The 18,850-nt window shown below is 26.0% G+C and overlaps 1 protein-coding gene across 5 annotated transcripts; it reads right to left on the bottom strand.

Annotated features, from left to right (window-relative positions):
* Positions 1–1,075: 1,075 nt before the first annotated feature.
* On the bottom strand, positions 1,076–18,683 carry LOC129616771 (protein aubergine-like). 5 transcript variants are annotated; one of them, XM_055532341.1, is made up of 4 exons: positions 18,549–18,683; positions 8,843–9,794; positions 8,009–8,744; positions 1,076–3,302 (listed from the first exon to the last, which is right to left on the bottom strand). In XM_055532341.1, the coding sequence occupies exons 2-4, from the start codon at positions 9,696–9,698 to the stop codon at positions 2,192–2,194; spliced, it is 2,703 nt and encodes a 900-aa protein (XP_055388316.1). In that variant the 5' UTR covers positions 9,699–9,794; positions 18,549–18,683; the 3' UTR covers positions 1,076–2,191. The 5 variants fall into 5 exon arrangements, with proteins under 5 accessions (XP_055388316.1, XP_055388320.1, XP_055388318.1 ...); XM_055532345.1 differs by having other exon boundaries at positions 18,647–18,662; XM_055532343.1 differs by lacking the exon at positions 18,549–18,683 and adding an exon at positions 18,485–18,539.
* Positions 18,684–18,850: the final 167 nt, after the last annotated feature.

Genomic DNA, 18,850 nt, shown 5'->3' with positions numbered 1-18,850 from the left:
AAAAATTAATAAACTAAAACTATTAAATATGTTCCAAAAACGAAATTTGTGTTACTTATTAAAATACTATAAAATCATTTTGGCACATTTGTTTTTTTTACTCTTAACTCTTAAAAATTTTGCTCATGTATTTGCTTATGAAGAGTGACAGAAATATAGTAGTCAAAAATAATTTGCCCTTCTAATAAAACTCAATATTACTACAACACTTCCGGCTTAATTGTGTATCTCGCTTTTTTACTCACTTTTAATCAATTTCTTAACTTTTAAAACTATGAAACGGCAAGATTATTTTTAACAGCAACAATTAAATTCTTATAAATATTTACTTACATCAAAGACAGGCATATATGTAGCTCTACCACGAAATCCAATCGTAGAATCCTATGAATTACGAACATAACTACCACGTATACTTTTGAATGATCACAATTCACAAATTCCTTTCGTAGAGATTATGAATCATCAACGACGGTATTATTTTTCGGCGTGTCAAAATCAGAATTTCAACTATTACGATTTTCTTCTTAATTTGCTTCTTTTGTAGTAATGATTTACCCTTACAAGTCTACGAAAGAAATAATCATTCGTAACAAGCAATTTGAAGAGAATAGTCGTATTAAATTTTATAACTTTGAATTCATATTGCCAAAAAATTTTTTTCCCACTTTTCAAAAATTTTCAAAAACTAAAAAAAGCTGAAACTTTCATAGAAAAGTATATAAAAAAATGCATGAAATTATAATGTTTTTGTTTAGACAATCTGAAAAATGATACTAACATTAGTGATTCTTAATCTCTACGAAAGGAATTTGTGATTATTCAAAAGTCTATGTCGTAGTTATGTTCGTAATTCGTAGGATTCTACAGGTGGAATTAATGATAACAGCTGTTAACGAACATGCTTTATATTAGGATTTAAATTAGAACGAATTTTCGAAAATCCTCTGAGAATTCATTTTTCGAGAATCTCCTATGTATTTGTAATTAAAAACGAATTTTTACTGTGAATCAAAATTCTTACCAATTTTTACTGTTATTTTTCGATTAAAATGTTTATGAAATAAAACACATATTTCTTTTCGAATCTTTTTTCTTTTAAAAACTTATAAAAATTTATAATAGAATATTCAAACGTTTAAAAAAAATAGTGATTGATAATTAAAATTAAGTTTTTAAGATTATCACCCATATTCTGTTAGTCGCATCATTTGACAATCCATCACGTCAAGTGATGCGACTAACAGAATATAGGTGTATGTTTTTATTTGATTTTCAATATAGTTGATAAATTAATTATCAATTATTATGATGACTCTATATGATGATAATTAACAATAGAATTATGATGATAGTTGATTTACAGCAACAACGATATTTTCAATACTTGATAGCTATTTAATGTTATATTTCACTTCTCTTATATTTTTAAATAATATATAATATAGCTTCGGTAAAAAATTGACATATTTATAAAAAATATAATAAAATTCAAATTCAGAAGTTAACAATCATAAATGAACATATTATGTATCACCACCACTCAACCAGTGTTGGAATTTGTTAGTAAAATTTTCTCGATCTTTTTCATTTATGTATACATACATATATTAGATATATTACATAAATATGATGTAACGATATAAGATTTACATGATATATTCATAAACATACAATTTAATAACACGTCGTAAAATTTACATATATATATTCATAAACATATTTACTAAGCATATATATATATATAAAAATAGTAAAATGAGTGGCTTCCAAGATTATTTTCGCAATGTACTTCAGTTATAATTATTCAATTTAATTTTTTTATTAATTATTTTATTATATGACAATAAATGAATTTATTTCAAAATCTATTTACAATTTAATTAAATATTTGACTGAATTCAAATTATAATGAAATTTTTAAATGAAATATATAGAATATTAGTTATACAAATTATTAAATATATAAATTTTGAGACTTAACATGAGACTGGGATGTTGTTAATTAAATGAAGCATTGTTCAAACAATATAGAAACGCACAAGTATATCAAAAAACTAATTTGGATTCAGATGTACTTAAAATGACATGATTTTGTTATTTGTTCCCTATGAAGCGTTAAAACTAAAAGTTTTTCAATACGTTAAAATTTTATTTTAATAATGTAAATTGTAAGTAATGAACTAATTAACTATAAGAAATATAAGTTCTTTTCCAGTAATGCATTTGGAGATTGATGTAAGTATTGTCCTACCAAAAAAGCTAGCTTGTGAGCGTATTGGCAAACCGCAGGTACCCTAATTGTTGAAAAATAGTTATAATACATGTGAGTTTGTCTGTATGTCATATCCTGAATCCTGTCTGGAGCTATTCTTGTATTATCAAATAATACATTATAGCTAGTTGGGGATACAGTACCCAGACGAACCGACTGAGATATTAAATAAAAATCATAACGTTGTGGTAGTGTTATAACATCATCTACTATGGTGCCAGGCTGAGGATTTCCTTTACCACCATTGCATGAAAATATTCTTGTATTAATTCTTTTTGAAACAACAATATACGCTAGCTTAAAAACAGACTTGTTTTCATTATAAATTTTTTCAATTGAATTTTTAACATGAGTGACTTCATGTTCGTACACTTGATGTAATTGACCATCGCCAACACCATCACGATAAAAGAATATAATTGATGGCAATTTTTTATGTTCATTAAAATATTGTCGTAATGCTTTTACAGTATTTAATGAAATATCATTAGATAATTCTGTGCCTTTTTCATGCTCAGACACAGCGCTAAAATATATTCCAGGTTTAATATTGACGTCCATTGATGAAACCAATGCCCCATATGATTTTTTACGATCTCTTGTTGAATGACATACATCAAAGCCAATACACATGACATTATCTGGCATTTTTACAGTCCATGGAGCACAACGTAATTTAGCATTCATTTGTACACATACTTTTGTTGCAACAGACATCAAACCTGATGGTCGTTTAATAGTTTGAATTCTTACGACTTGGCTAGGGACAGAACGGTCGCATGTTAATTTCTTTTTAATACAACTGTATAAATCAGCCCGACTTGAAGTGACAAATGCCATTATTATTTGTGGGTCAGCTTGACAAGCCTGTTCTAAAATTTTTGCATAGGAACTTATATTTTCCGTTGCTAGCTGTAAAAATTGTGGATCTCTTATTTGAAATCCCATTTTGCGACCAGTATCTACACAGCATTTTGTGAAGTTTTTTGTTTCATTAGCACAATATTCTCCTGGTATGATAACAACCCTAAAAATAAAAATTAAATCAAAAATTATGTAATTTATAGATTATTCACGAAGAACAAAAATTTTCAAATTATTTTTTCAATTTTTCTAAAAAAGCAGCAGTTTTGCTTTTCTTGATTTGTATGGTTTTTAACTCCCTTTAAGAGTTTTTGCGTTTGTTTATTGTAAATTTTTTATTGTTAGTGCGTAATAATGTTATTTATATATATATATATATATATATATATATATATAATATTTATATATATATATATATAAATATTATATTAATTATTTATATATATATATATATATATATATATATATATATATATATAGAATAAAAATCTATCTTTATAGAATCTTTTTTATTGCAAGGTTTTGAAAAGGCATCTTCTCTTATTAACCTATTCTTTTAGGAAAATAAGTCCTTTTCTTGTAAGTTGGCAAAATTATCATAAACGGAAGTTTCTTACTGCTTACCGGATCAAATTTCAATGTTCAATATTCTAGATTCGCATATTTTTTAAAATTTTACTTTTCGGAAAGTACATGAAAGCACATAGTGATAACACTCTTATATCAAATTCATAACATATCCACATAATATGATGCTAGTATTTACATACGTACATAATTATGTATGCATAACTACATATTTATATATGTACCTTAAATTGCTTGATTTTTGTTAAATAAAAATTTAATAATTAAGTAAATAAGTAAGTAGTTCTAAGAAAGTGAAATTTCGTATTTGATATTCAATTTAATAGTTTAATTATTGGTAGAAAAGTATAAGCAAATCATACAGAAAAACAAAGTAGAAAAATTATGAAAAATATAATCATATAGAAAAAAATTATAATCTTATAGAATTATTGTTTAACCGTATGCATTTGGTGAAGAAATTAATTTTTAGAAAGTATAATACTATATTATTCTTTAATAATCTTCCGTTGAAGCTTGGAATTTTTTTAACAAAGTTTTCTTAAGATTCTTGAAAAATTTTACATAGGGAAATCCTAAAATTTTCCTTTGTATAATTCCTCTTTTCTTATGAACTAAGCGATTGAAGAAGTACAATTTTTTATTTTCTTGAAAAAGTAAATTTTTAAGATAAAGAGTAATCAACACTTATTTAAACTTTACAAATACCAATGTTGATTATTTCTATGTACAAATTTTCTTATTTTAATTATATATAGACAAATATCATATTGTTTTGATAATTTTTGATATCAAAAATTGTTTTGACAATTTCATTATTATTTTTTTTCCCTCCGTTTATTTTTATTTCATCTTTCTTTTCACTCACCCTTTAACAATAAATCGTATAAAAATTGGTTAATTGTTTTATATGTTTTTTTTAAGCTCCGTGGATGTCGCTTAAAAGAAATGGGAAACGTATACTCCGTGATTGCAATAATGCTTTACAAAAAATTAAGTACGGTATTGTATTACCGTCTCAGAGCTCTTAATACCATTACATATTAAAAAACTGTTAAAGCTTTTGATAAATTTTTGAGTACAATTTTTATTATATTAATACATACTTTGACGTTTATTTGAAAATTTCTGGTTAGAGTTCTGTGCAAATGTTAATTTTTAACAAATGTTATTACATCATTGAAAACATAGCATTTTCATGCTGCATTTTAGCATTAAAACTTAATAACTAGCACTTTACTGCTGAAATTTTTAATTAGATTTTTTTTCGCTACCCGATTTAATTTTGCCCGCTACATATAGGACACATTTAGGAAAAGTGTACAATGTCGAGAACTTTTACTAAACCTTTTGGAATGTGATACTTTGCAAAGTTTACGTTGTAAGCGCATTATTAAAGTCACGGACTGTTTCTTTTCTGACGAAAAATTGTACACTAGATTGGAAGTCTGAATAATATGTCTTTGGTAAAAGTAAATGTTTCCGTTTTAAAAACACTTGTATATAGATTTGCATATGTATATGACAAAGTTGAATAATAATAAAAATAACAATAATAATAATAATAATAATAATAATAATAATAATAATAAAAATAATAATAATAATAATAATAATAATAATAATAATAATAATAATAATAATAATAATAATAATAATAATAATAATAATAATAATAATAATAATAATAAAAATAATAATAATAATAATAATAATAATAATAATAATAATAATAATAATAATAATAATAATAATAATACTAATAATAATAATAATAATAATAATAATAATAATAATAATAATAATAATAATAATAATAATATTATTATTATTATTATATTATTATTATTACTAGATACAGGGATAGTACATGATAATTAAGAGCTTATTTACCGTCTAAGCAAAGTTGTGTATGAAAACGTGCAATTGAGTGCATACTTATTAAACAAATTAATAAAAATAATAATAATAATAATAATAATAATAATAATAATAATAATAAAAATAATAATAATAATAATAATAAAAATAATAATAATAATAATAATAATAATAATAATAATAATAATAATAATAATAATAATAATAATAATAATAATAATAATAATAATAATATAATAATAATAATAATAATAATAATAATAATAATAATAATAATAATAATAATAATAATAATAATAATAATAATAATAATAATAATAATAATAATAGTAATAATAATAATAATAACAATAATAATAATAATGTCTTTATATCGTTAGACTATAATATAATAATATAATTTCATAGAAATTATGAACGAGGGTATATACTTGTTATATATATATATATTGTAAATGCGAATGCAAATTATTGAACAACTTATTTTTTGCTGCGCTGGTTGATTTAGTAGAGATGAATTTAGCTGTAGTTAAGTTCACTAAGAACTTTCAACATAATACAACATCTTAGGCTAGATACAGGGATAGTACGTGATAATTAAGAACTTATTTACCGTCTAAGCAAAGTTGTGTATGAAAACGTGCAATTGAGTGCATACTTATTAAACAAATTAATTGCGGGGTATATCTGTTTATATTATTTGCTACCCAATACTTATAAATTTTGTTATTAAATATATTCTTAGGTAAAATATTAATTTTTAGATTAAATTATTTTGTAATTTGTAAGCCATAAAAAGAACTATAATTCATTATGCATTCGATTTAAAATCAATTGCATGTGATTAAAATATAACTCATTTTTTTAATAATCAAAATAAAGTTGGGTCAAACCAATGGTTTGTATTGTAGCACTTTTCCCTTCAACAAGTGAAAATTCTGCTTTTAAATACAGTTTATGTATACCTATCACACTATTAAAATTATTTCCATTCATATACGAAACTATTTATAGGATTGCATATATTTAGGATGAATGATTTATGCAGTCTTTGAAATAAATCAAAAATTAATATAAAGTGGGGTTAACACAATGCTCGATTTTAAGATTTAATTGTGTGAATTAAAAAAAATAATTATATTTTTTAATGTCATGGAATTTACCGTTATCTTTTTGCGTTTATAGAAATTTCAAAAAGCTTGCGGTTTCGGAAATATAAGGTGTCAAAAATTCAAATTTAATAAATTTCAAGAGGCGGCAACTTCTAACGAAATGAACTAATTGTTAATGTCTAAAAGCCCCTAATTAGAATTTCAAGTTTCTACAGGCTGGGGTCTAGAAGAAAAACGACATCAAAAATTTGGAAAAAAAGGACTTTAGATAACGATAAATTTGAACGGCCATTTTGCTTTTCTAAAGTTTAACTATAGTATACCGCGCTAGAAGAAGCAAGCCACTGCCTTTCTGCGTTTGCAAAATTTCCAAAATGCTTATGGTTTAATTGAAACAAATAGTTAAAAAAGACCATTTTTAGGGTTTTGGGGGGGTATAACTTCTAGAGGGGTGGATATAGGTAAAAATTTTGTTCTACGGAAATAAGTTTCTATTAAATAAGTTAGTTTAAGTAAAGATCTATATACGTATTAAATTTCAGATTTCTATCTCCAAGGGTGTAGAAGTTTTGTAAACAAAAAAAGTGTCCACGAACGGACGGACGGACAGAGTTAAACTAATAATGACCTTGTAGATGAATTGTGTATATTAGTGATTCATTTTGTATTGTAAAAAGTAGTTTTTAAGTTCAAGACATTTTTCTATAAATTCATATACATATATTTGGTTGCTTTTGTTTTTTTTTTTTTTTTTTTGGTAACGAAATGTAATTTTTTTTAGTTATGCACAAAAAACAAAAAATATAAGAAGTAAGAATAGGAATAAAAAACATAAAAAAAACTTTTCACTTTAGTAACGATTTCATACGATAGTTAGTAACTAATGTAATTTATGTATGGAATTACAATATATAGATATATGTGGCAATATTACGCATTGATAATAAAAATTTTGTGGCATTAAATAAACACGCAAACTCTTTAAAAGAGTCAAAGAATCGTACAAATCAAGAAGAGCAAAACTGCTGAGAGAAAAAGTTTCATTTTTAAATTTTAAAGGACGGCTAGGCGATAGAAAAAATAATTTGAAAATTTTTGTTCTGCGTGGATAATTTATGAATTACATGATTTTTGGCAAAATATAGAATATACATATATATATAGATGTGTAAATGTAATACATTTATGTATGTATATGCAAATATATATGCCTATATCATATATATTAACCAAGATATATATATATGTATATATGTGTTGTGTGAGTATATTTGCTGCTTAATATTACCATTTTGTCAATTGGAATCCTTGAAAAAGAGAATAGGATCTATAACATTGTTCCCATTCAAATGATTGCATAACTTTGTTATTTCCGAAAACTAAAGTTGGTTCAACTAATACCCTTCCAGGTATTTCAACTAAATTAGGATTTATTTTCAAATTGAATTCATCAATAATTTTTGCACTCTCTCTTGTTGTATATAAACTTTTTTGGAATGTCTGCAATCGTTGAACTCTTTGCTCAGGATTGATTCTGGTGTGAGCAGCCATCGCTGTCATTAGTTTACGATTGCTCTTCATAGCGTCCGTTATGCCCGTTGCCCTACACAATTCTGGAATTAGTTTAATCAGAGTTGGCTCCTGACCTAGGTTCCGTGTTAATGTTCTTTCCATCGGCCTTGAAATCAATAATGGCTGATTGAAATCAGTAATAGTTAAATTGTACCGTCTTTTATAATAATCAAAATAAGAAATGTTTCCTTGTGTGGTAGGGAATAACGCCCTCGGATTAGATTCAAAATCGATGTCATCAATTCGATAGGTTTTATTGTTATAGTGTGTAAGGACTACAGAACCGAGTAAATCATTTTTCGCCAGAGTAATAAAATCAGATCTTCCTCTTAAAGAATTTTCTTTAAGACGACGTAAAATTTCTAAAACTGTCTCGTGCCGCATAACTTTGTGAATAATATCACAGCATAACAATATATCTTTTTCGTGCTGGCGAAACGATGTAATATATCCTAAAAATAAACAGATTTATAAAATCTAAATAAATGAAATGTTCTTGGATAAGATAAGAGATATATACATCATGCTAAAATAAAAGTAATTTAATTACCTGGCCAGATTTCTAAATTAAATTCTCTCAAATCAATTTTATTTAAAGCGTTGAATAAATTTCTTCCAATTAACTGTAATTTTAATCCATCCATACATCGTCGTACAATTATATTGAATAACTGCAACCATGTTGCGTCATGTAAATGAATACAAGCAACATATTTAACGGAAACTCTCACTACTTCATCAGTTACTTCAGATTTTGTTGTAAATTCAAAATCGTCCATGGATAATTTTGTAAATAGTGACGAACCATCGAATATGTAACCACCGAATTTTTCTTTATTTCTAGATATAATCTGTTTACGGTATTTTGTCTCCATTTCAGGAACAAAGTCAACATGGTATTGATTTAGACCCTTATCATATGTTTCAGTTATTCTGAAATAATTTGCTTGTAAATTCACTCTTCTACCTGCTGTACCCTGCTTAGTTGGCAATGTAGTGGGGCGGGATTTTAAAGTATAATCAGCATCAATAACTCGACGACCTCTTAAATTACCACGTGTAGCCTGTAAATTTTGAATTTTTTGTAAAGAAACACCTGAGGTGCTTGCTTGTGGTTGTTGCTTTTGCGATAAGTCACCAGCGTGCGATTGCTGAGTTTTTTGCCTTTGCTGTGTTTGACGATCAGTTTGAGATTGGGAAAAAGCTTGAGTTGGTTGCAATTGTTGTTGAGGTTGACGTGGTTGTTGTTGTTGTTGCTGTTGAGGTTGACGTGGTTGCTGTTGTTGTTGCTGTTGAGGTTGACGTGGTTGTTGTTGTTGTGGCTGTAGAGGTTGACGTTGTTGTTGAGGTTGAGTCTGTTGTTGGGGTTGTATTTGCCCTTGTTTATGTGATTTTTTTTTGCCCATGTTTTTTATTTTTATCAGAAACTTTTTTTTTCACAAAAGTAAACAAATTTATTAAAAAAATGACGTCACAAAAACAAAAAATAAATTTTCTTTGAGCTGAAAAATAATAGAAAAATGAAAATTTTTCATGAAACTTTTAAAGCGTCGCATACATACATATACACATATGTTATCAATAAATTTACATAATAATATTACATTTATACATATACTTACTAACTAAAACAAATCGATTGAAAAAAATATAATGAATAGATTGTTTTAAATTATATCAATCCTATATTATGTTAGAAGTATAATTATTCAATTTTGTATACATTTACATTTTAATACATTTTGGTACATACGAGTAGTAAAAAACTTAAAAAAGTTATTTTAAGAATTTTGAATTTTGATATTCTGCTATCAGCATGACGTTTATCACATTGTTCGGCTGGCCTTTCTCAAGTAAATGAATAATAAAAAAAATTCTTGAAATAAAAAAAACGAGAAAAGGTAAAGTTGACCATGTCAACTCTACGACAATCGTGCGAATGAGTAATTTTAAGTGCTGTGTTTTGATTACCACACTGTTTCCAGACGTCCTCCTGGTTTTCATTCGTTTGTGCAAAATTTCAGCTCCGTAACTTTGACAGTTTCCATAATATATGACCAAATGACTTTCGAAGTTGTATAGCAGCTGCCACCACAAATCAAGGATTTCCAATTTGTTTTAGTAAATACAAGAGCCATAATAAAATATTTGCTTGTAGGAAATTTCAATACTGTAGGTTCTATAATTTGTGAGATCTAGTCAAATAGTTTTTGAAGTTGTAAGGCAACTATCATAAGCGCTCATGATATCTTACATGAATAGTTTTTACCGAAAATAATGTTCATTTACCATATTTTCAGTACCGTAGCTTCAAAAATTTCTAAGTTATGACTATTAAACTTTTAAAGTTGTGTGGCAGCTGTCACAAGCAGTCAAAAATTGTCACAAGCAGTCAAAAAATTTCAACGACTTTTGTCACACATAAAAGCCCCAATAATATATTTTCTTGTGCGGAATTTCGATATTATAGCTTCAGTAACTTATGAGATATAGTCAAACAACTTTTGAAGTTGTAGGCAGCTATCTAAACCACTGTCCCGATTACATCCAATTTAAACAGAGTTCCGGTATTTACTATTATAAATCATATATGAAAATTTAGTGAGCAAACATGGTTAAATCGACTCAGAATTTAACTCCGATCAAAAACATACACTTATGCCTACATCTGGAACCGTTATTTCTTAGCGCTATACTAAACTAGCCTCTGAACATACGTTCGAACGGGTAAAAAAATGGTTAAAATTTGTAGTGACCTACTCCATTTTGCATGAATACTATTTTTTTACCTTTTGATCAAAAAATATGTATGTATCTACCAATGTATGTGAGTAATAATTTTGGGTCGTGTCTTTTTTTTTTGTTTTCCAGTAAACTACTTATGTGCTGTTTTTTTTGTACCGTACTTCTTCTTTTAAAACTAGGTTTGTCCTATTGTGATTTTTTGTATTTTCATTATTGTATAGGTAAAATAAAACTTTTCAAACCTTTCCTCAAAAATTTATTGAAATATCTCAATGTTATTCAAATGAACAAAAAAGCATATTGCGGTTGGCTTCGTGAAAATCACATTAGTTTTTTTATTATTTATTTTATACCTTTAGATTTTATATGTACACCCACACTTCAACATAACATTGTGTATTCCCAGCAGTTTTGTCAGATTTGTTTCTTAAAAATTGTCACAAAAAGCAGAACTTTTACCTTTTCACTTTTTCAAGATTCCGCTTTTCCTATAGAACAAAAACTGTGTGCAATTAACAGATTCAAAGTTTTATAATAAAATAACAAGTTGACTTTTTTTTATTATTATATTCATATATTAATTATGGTTAATTAATTAATTATTTAAATTTATTTTAAAATTCGTTATATTAGTTTTTAATTTTATTAACAGAATAAATATATTAAAAATTAATATGACGAATTTTTTCAAATATAATTTTAATAGTTGCTTAATATCACATATCATTGCAAATTAATTTACATTTACGTTCTCACTCTAGATATTGAACAAAGCAGTTCATATTAAGTATATTGCATTAAATATATAATTTAAGAGCGATTTTGTTCGAGAGTCGTTTAGTAAAAAAATAAAAAAAAATTTCTACTAAAATTGAGAATTTACGAAAAAGAATTCATAGTGATATTGAAAAGACGGATGAAAATCCGACCGATAATGTGATTATGGCTAAGAATCCAAAAAAAAAAATAAAAATTAAAGCTTTACCGCCTGTAAATCAGAATATTACTAATAACAATAATAATTATTGGGGTGTATTGCAAACACGTGATTGTGATGACGATATTGAAACTGAACGCGAGGTTCCAGAAAATAATAATAAAATGAAGATTCCACCAATTACTATATTAAAACAAAAAGCAAATTTTGTGCATGACACTATGTTAGAAAATAAAATTACTGACTATTTTGTTAAAACAACTGTGATTGGAATTAAATCTCAAGAATGCTATGAAACTGTTTGTAAAATACTCCGTGATAAAAACTGTGAATTTTTTTCTTTCGATTCAAACAAAACAAGACCTTTTAAAGCTGTACTTTCTGGTCTAGAAAGAATTAGTTGTGATGAGTTAAAAAAAACATTAATAAATTATGGTTTAAATTGCTTAGAAATTAAACTTGTAGAAAAAAAAACTAAATTTGATAATAACTTAATTTTGTATATTGTTTATTTCAAAAATAATTCAATTAATTTAAATGATTTGAAAACTAAATTTTGTTATATAAACCACACAAAAATTAGGTGGGAACGAAAAACTAACACAAATGATAAAATCACTCAATATTATAATTGTCAGCTATTTGGACACGGATTCAAAAATTGTCATGTGAAAACATTCTGTCCTTTATGCGCTGGTAATCATCAAGCAACAGATTGTAAAAGCGAAATTAAATTATGCGCCAATTGCAAAGGCAATCACTATTCCACGGATAAAAATTGTCCAACTAGAAATACGTATATTGATGTCACTACCCGTAACAGAAAAAAATCGATACGCAACAGACCACGTTCCGGTGCTCTACTGAATAGTAACTACAATATAAACTTTCCAAATAGTTCGAATGTAAATAATATGAACTCGCAGATACAACAACAAAATACGCAAATACCATGGAATAATATTCTTTCAAATCAAAGCAGCAATGATATCAATAATAATGTTCTAAATTAAACACAAATAATAGTAGCAATAGCAACAACAATGTTATCAGTGGTAATTATAATAATAATAATGTAAATAATCTCTTTTCAGTAAATGAAATTATTGACCTGACAAATGTTTTACTTTCTAAAATAAGTGTATGTAATAGTAAGCATCAATAGCTTATGGTAATAACTGAATTAGTTGTTAAATATATCTATTCAAAATAATGAATATTATTACCTGGAATGCTCATTCCATATCAAATAAAACAGATGAATTTTTTATTTTATGAGTTTAAATAATATTGACATTGGTTTAGTATGTGAAACATGGCTTAACAATAACAAAAAGTTTTACAATTCTTCATATAAAATTTATCGCTCTGGTCGTATTAGTTGCAGTGGTGGTGGTGTTGCGTTAATTATTGCAAAAAATATAAAACATAAACTTATACCTAGACTTAAAACTAAATTGTTTGAAAATATTGGTGTAGAGGTATTCTTGTCAGACAATGAATCGATTAAGCTATATTCTGTGTACTCTTCTGGTAGTGTGAAATATTTGAGAAGTATTAATTTTTTAAATACGGACAGAAGACACATAAAAAACATATTTAAAGCTGATCTTTCTGTAATATCAAAAATAAATGGCAGGTACTTAGTTGGTGGGGATTTAAACTCAAAGAACCAATATTGGAATTGTTTGAGAGCAAATTGCTGGGTTAATATTTTAAATGATAAAATAAAAACAAATGGGTTTTCACTACTTTTTCCTCCTGACTATACGTATATACCCACAAACAGTGATTTTAGTCCTTCAACTCTTGATTTATTTCTTACAAATGTTCCTGAACTTTGCTCTCAACCCAAATCATTAAACGCACTTTCTTCTGATCATTTACCTGTTCAGCTAGAAATAAATCTGAATTCTGTAAATTGTGACAGTACATTTTTAGATTATAAAAATGCGAACTGGAAAACTTTTCAAAATCACATCACTACAAAATTAATTGAATTAAATGAGCCTGATTCTTTTACCTATACTTATGTTATAGATAATATGATATCGTATCTAACCAATTCTATTACTGAAGCCTGTGAATTAGCAGTACCACAAAAAAAACCTGCTAAACAATGATTACAAGTTACCTGATAGTATAATAGCATTAATTAGTGAAAGAAACAAAATTAAAAGGAAATGGGGTCGTACTAGAGAAAATATTTTTTATGCGCGATTTAAACACTTAAATAACAAAATTAAATTTAATATTAGAGAATATAGAAATAAGAAATGGTCTAATTTGCTAAAGGGTTTTGAAAAATCTTCAAAGCCATTTTGGAAAGTTACAAAAATTATAAAAAGTAAAAAGAAACACATTCCTGCTATTAAAGATAATGATCAAATTTACCTTACTAATGTTGAAAAAACGAATGCTCTGGCAACCCACTTTGCTAATAAGCATAAAATGACTGAAAATCTTGGAAATAGTGAAACAGATGGTACAGTTCAAACTGCTGTAGATAGTATTAATAATATAATTATTTCTCATTTTAAAAACGTTAAGGTGTGCGATATTACAAATATTATATCAAAATTGGAGAGTAAAAAAGCATCTGGTATTGATAAAATTACTAATCTGTATTAAGCGATTGCCAAGAGTTGCACTTATTTTGTTAACAAAAATTTTAAATGCATGTTTAAATTTAGGTTATTACCCCAGCTCTTGGAAATTATCCAAAATTATACCGATCCTAAAACCAAACAAAAATAGTGATTCATTAAATAGTTATAGACCAATAAGTCTCTTGAGTAATTTATCTAAAATATTTGAAAAAATTATCAAATCAAGATTGGAATATCACATATGTGAAAATAATATTATCCCTGACGAACAATTTGGATTTAAATCAGCTCATAATACAAACCATCCGTTGTTAAGAATAAAAAAATATATTAAAAATAACTTAAACACATTGGACTGATTTCCCTTGATATAAATTCTGCTTTTGACACCGTCTGGCACGATGGTTTACTCTATAAGATGCAAACGGCAAATTTTCCCTTATACTTAATAAAAATAATTCAGGATTTCCTACATAATAGGGAATTTCAGGTTTCAATTCATAACACAAACTCAAATAGACAAAATATTACTACCGAAGTTCCACAGGGCTCGGTATTAGGACCTATAATATATACATACACGACATTCCTAGATTAGTACATGCAAGTCTTTCAATATTTGCGGATGATACGGCTGTTTACTGTTCTGACAAGGATTCCAATAAAATTTTAGAGACTCTCCACACTGGTATTAATACTTTAATTAAATTTTTTGATAAATGGAAAATTTTAGTAAATGCTGAAAAAACAAATGCGATATTTTTAAAAGAAAAAGAAAATCTACTAATCTTTCCAGCTACAATATTAAAATAAATTCATTTCACATTCCATGGGTTGATTCTATTAAATACCTAGGAATTATATTTGATTCAAAAATTACTTTTAGTAAACATATCTCTAACACAATAGATAGAATCAATAAATTAATTCGAGTTTTATATTCCTTTATATGTAGAAAATCCGAATTATCTACTGAAAATAAAATAATTTTAATGAAAACAGTCTTCCAGGCTGTAATTCTTTATGCTGTACCAGTTTGGCACGATTCCGCCTCATGCCACATTAAAAAACTGCAAGTTTCACAAAATAAAATTTTGAAATTAATGCTTAATTTACCGTTTTACTATTCTACGGCCAAGTTGCACAAAAAAGCTAATGTCAGTACTATTTTAGAAAAATTTCGTGAACTGTTAGAAAAATTTAATAGTAAAAATGCACATTCCACAAATCCATTAATTAGAGAGTTGTAGGATAAATTATATCTAAACATAAAATGAAAATAAATAAAATATTTATTAATAAATTTATGAAATTTTGATATTGTAAAAAAAAAATAAAAACAAAAAAATAGGTAAATATCTATTATTATGCATATCATTAAAAATTTTCAAATTAAATGTTGCATAAATTTGTTTTATAGTTATAAATCTCATAGTATATAAGCTTAGTTAGTAGTTTATTTTTAAGTACAACTTTAAGAATAAGGTTTTTTGAAAGTTTTCCTTAAATTAATCCAATTTTTTCTAATATAAAATTTGTTAAGTAAAATTGAAAATATTTGCAGTTGTAAAGACAATTCATGGTCTGTATCTCTGGAGTATATTGTAAAGAACATTTGTTGTACTGTATAAATTTTAGTAAATAAATAAAATATCTATCTATCTACCTATCTATTTACATTTGCTCCTAATGATAAAAGTATACTTTCATAATAACGTATTTTATAATAAAACTAAAACTTTGCAACGTATTTTTAAAATAAATATTTTTATTCAAACAAATAGAACACCTACTCATTAATTAAATTAAATTTCAAAAAAATATAATGAAATTTCAAATTTATTTGAATAAAGACAGAAAACTTTGTTAATGACACAAATTTTTCTTAAATCGAAATAAAACGAGCAAAAAATAGAGTTGATCTTGCCAACTCCGTGATAACCGCACGAAATTGTTATTCATGTGCGAATAAATATGCCATAACTGACTATGTGACAGACTATGACTTTAAGTTGCCGTATTACCATATTAATTTATGCAAAATTTCCGTACTGTGTTTTTCAAAACCCTGTGTGCCAAACTACTATTGAAGTTGTATGGTAGGTACTAAATTTCAATACCATAGCTTTTATAGTTTCTGTGTTTCGAATAACTTTTGAAGTTGTATGGCAGGTACCAGAAAGAGCCAAGTAATTTGAATGACTTTTATCGAACACATTGGCCCTACTAATATATTCGTTTGTGTGAAATTTCAATACCACAGCTTTTATAATTTCTGAGATATAGCCAAATAACTTTTGAAGTTGTATGGCATTTACCAGAAAGAGCCAAGTAATTTGAATGACTTTTATCGAACACATTGGCCCTACTAATATATTCGTTTGTGTGAAATTTCAATACCACAGCTTTTATAGTTTCTGAGATATAGCTAAATAAATTTTGAAGTTGTATGGCAGCTACCAGAACCAGTACCTCGATCATGTCCAATTTAAATAGGGTTCTGGCACTTACTACAATAAATCATTTGTAAAAATTTGGTGAACTTAGCTCAATTTGTTTTTGAGTAATCGCTGGGATAGACGGACGGATAGACAAAGCTTAATCAACTCAGAATTCGACGCTGATCAAAAACATACACTTGAGTCTATATCTCAGACCGTTATGTCTTAGCGTTACAAACGGTTCGACAAATTTAGTATACCCTTCGATAATGAACACTGGATCGTTTATTATTATTATTACTATTATTTTATGATAAAAATATCAAGGTTTGTACACCTTTTTTTGTGAATGCTTGTGTTAGAACTGCGAATGTTTTATAGAAAAATGACATTTTTGAATTTCTTTTTATTAAAAATTATGATTTTTGCCTATTAAAATTAATTTTGAATTTTCTATGAAAAAATATTACTAAAATATTACAATTTTTATATATAAATCAAATTTGGAGTTTTCTGAGCAACATATCAAAGATTTCAAACTTTGACTCGAAATTTTAACTTTAATTTTGAATATATGCATGTATTTTCGAATTTTTTTGCACGTTTTCTGAACCGCCATGTCATGTTAGGCAACATACATATGTATCTAAGAGAATTGAAGGCAAAAACTGGTAATACATTGAATAAAAAAAAATTTGGTGAATTTAAATAAAAAATTCTAGACTAAAATATTATTTAGTCTAGAGGATGAATGACATAAAATATAGTTAATAAAAATTTTATTAGATTTTAGATTGGAATTTAAGTTTGTAGTTATGTAAAAATAAAAACACGTGCACAAATTCATACATTGTCATATGCATTTTATGCATAATGTAGACGCATATGTGTGCATACATATGATTAAATTTTTTTAACAAAATATTATGTTCATCGATAAGTTTTTCTTAGTTGATAACAAAAACTCATGTTTTCATAATAATAAAAAAAGGAAAGAGGGAGATATATACATACATGTACTCGAGAAGGAGTTGAAGAGAGAGGAAATGAATAAATAAAATTTATCAGTTTCTGTTTTTTTTTTTGTTCACAAAACGGGTATAAAAAAAAAATAAAAAATTAAAAGCATAAAACATAAAAAAAAAATTACAAAATTATGTTCCATTCCGAAAAATATTCAAAGCATACTTTTTTTTCATAATTTTTTTTTTTGTTTTATTTTTATTCTGTTGTATTAACGCATTCATATGAATTACATACATAAATTTTAAATGTCCATTTTTTTTGCTGGTAGAATTCCTATAATGCAAAAAATTACTACAATTGTTGGAAAAATAAATATTTCTACATAGATTTTTCTCAATGCTCTTCAAAATTTTGATATTTTTTTGTATTTTAATAATCTTGTATATATGATTATATATGCAACAAGCAAGAAAAACAAACACAAGGAAACTTACATTGATTTTGTATTTTTCTACAATATGAAAAAAAAAACAAAAAAAGTGCACAAATGATACTAACTTTTTAAAAAAAACCAGTTGAAATAAATAAATTTAATCAAAAACGCTAAATAAAAAGAAAGCTAAAATTTTATTTTATTTTTGTATTTTGTTATTTACTCTTCTTTAACGAATTGTTGTTTTCACTACGAAGTTAAATATAATACTGTATTTATAATTTGTCTACGTATTGTATAGCGAAACGAAACACTTCCGATCCCATGTATATGGAGAGGGTTGCCGTTCATGAAAATATTAACGGGCAAAATTTTGAAAAAAAATAAATGTCAAAATTTATAATAAGCTTAATTTTAGAAGTAAAAT

The sequence above is a fragment of the Condylostylus longicornis genome, unplaced genomic scaffold, assembly GCF_029603195.1.
Source record: "Condylostylus longicornis isolate FDR11 unplaced genomic scaffold, ASM2960319v2 ptg000286l, whole genome shotgun sequence".
Taxonomy (NCBI): Eukaryota; Metazoa; Arthropoda; class Insecta; order Diptera; family Dolichopodidae; genus Condylostylus; species Condylostylus longicornis.
Note: the sequence above shows the minus strand (reverse complement) of the source record. Positions and strands in the feature narration are given on the sequence as shown.

Excerpts from the sequence above, each read along its gene's own strand:
- LOC129616771 (XM_055532341.1), bottom strand. The coding sequence starts at position 9,698 with ATGGGCAAAAAAAAATCACATAAACAAGGGCAAATACAACCCCAACAA. Across the intron at positions 8,745-8,842 it reads TAATTTAGAAATCTGGCCAG|GATATATTACATCGTTTCGC; the intron begins GTAATTAAATTA and ends GTTTATTTTTAG. Across the intron at positions 3,303-8,008 it reads GGATTCCAATTGACAAAATG|GGTTGTTATCATACCAGGAG; the intron begins GTAATATTAAGC and ends TTTTATTTTTAG.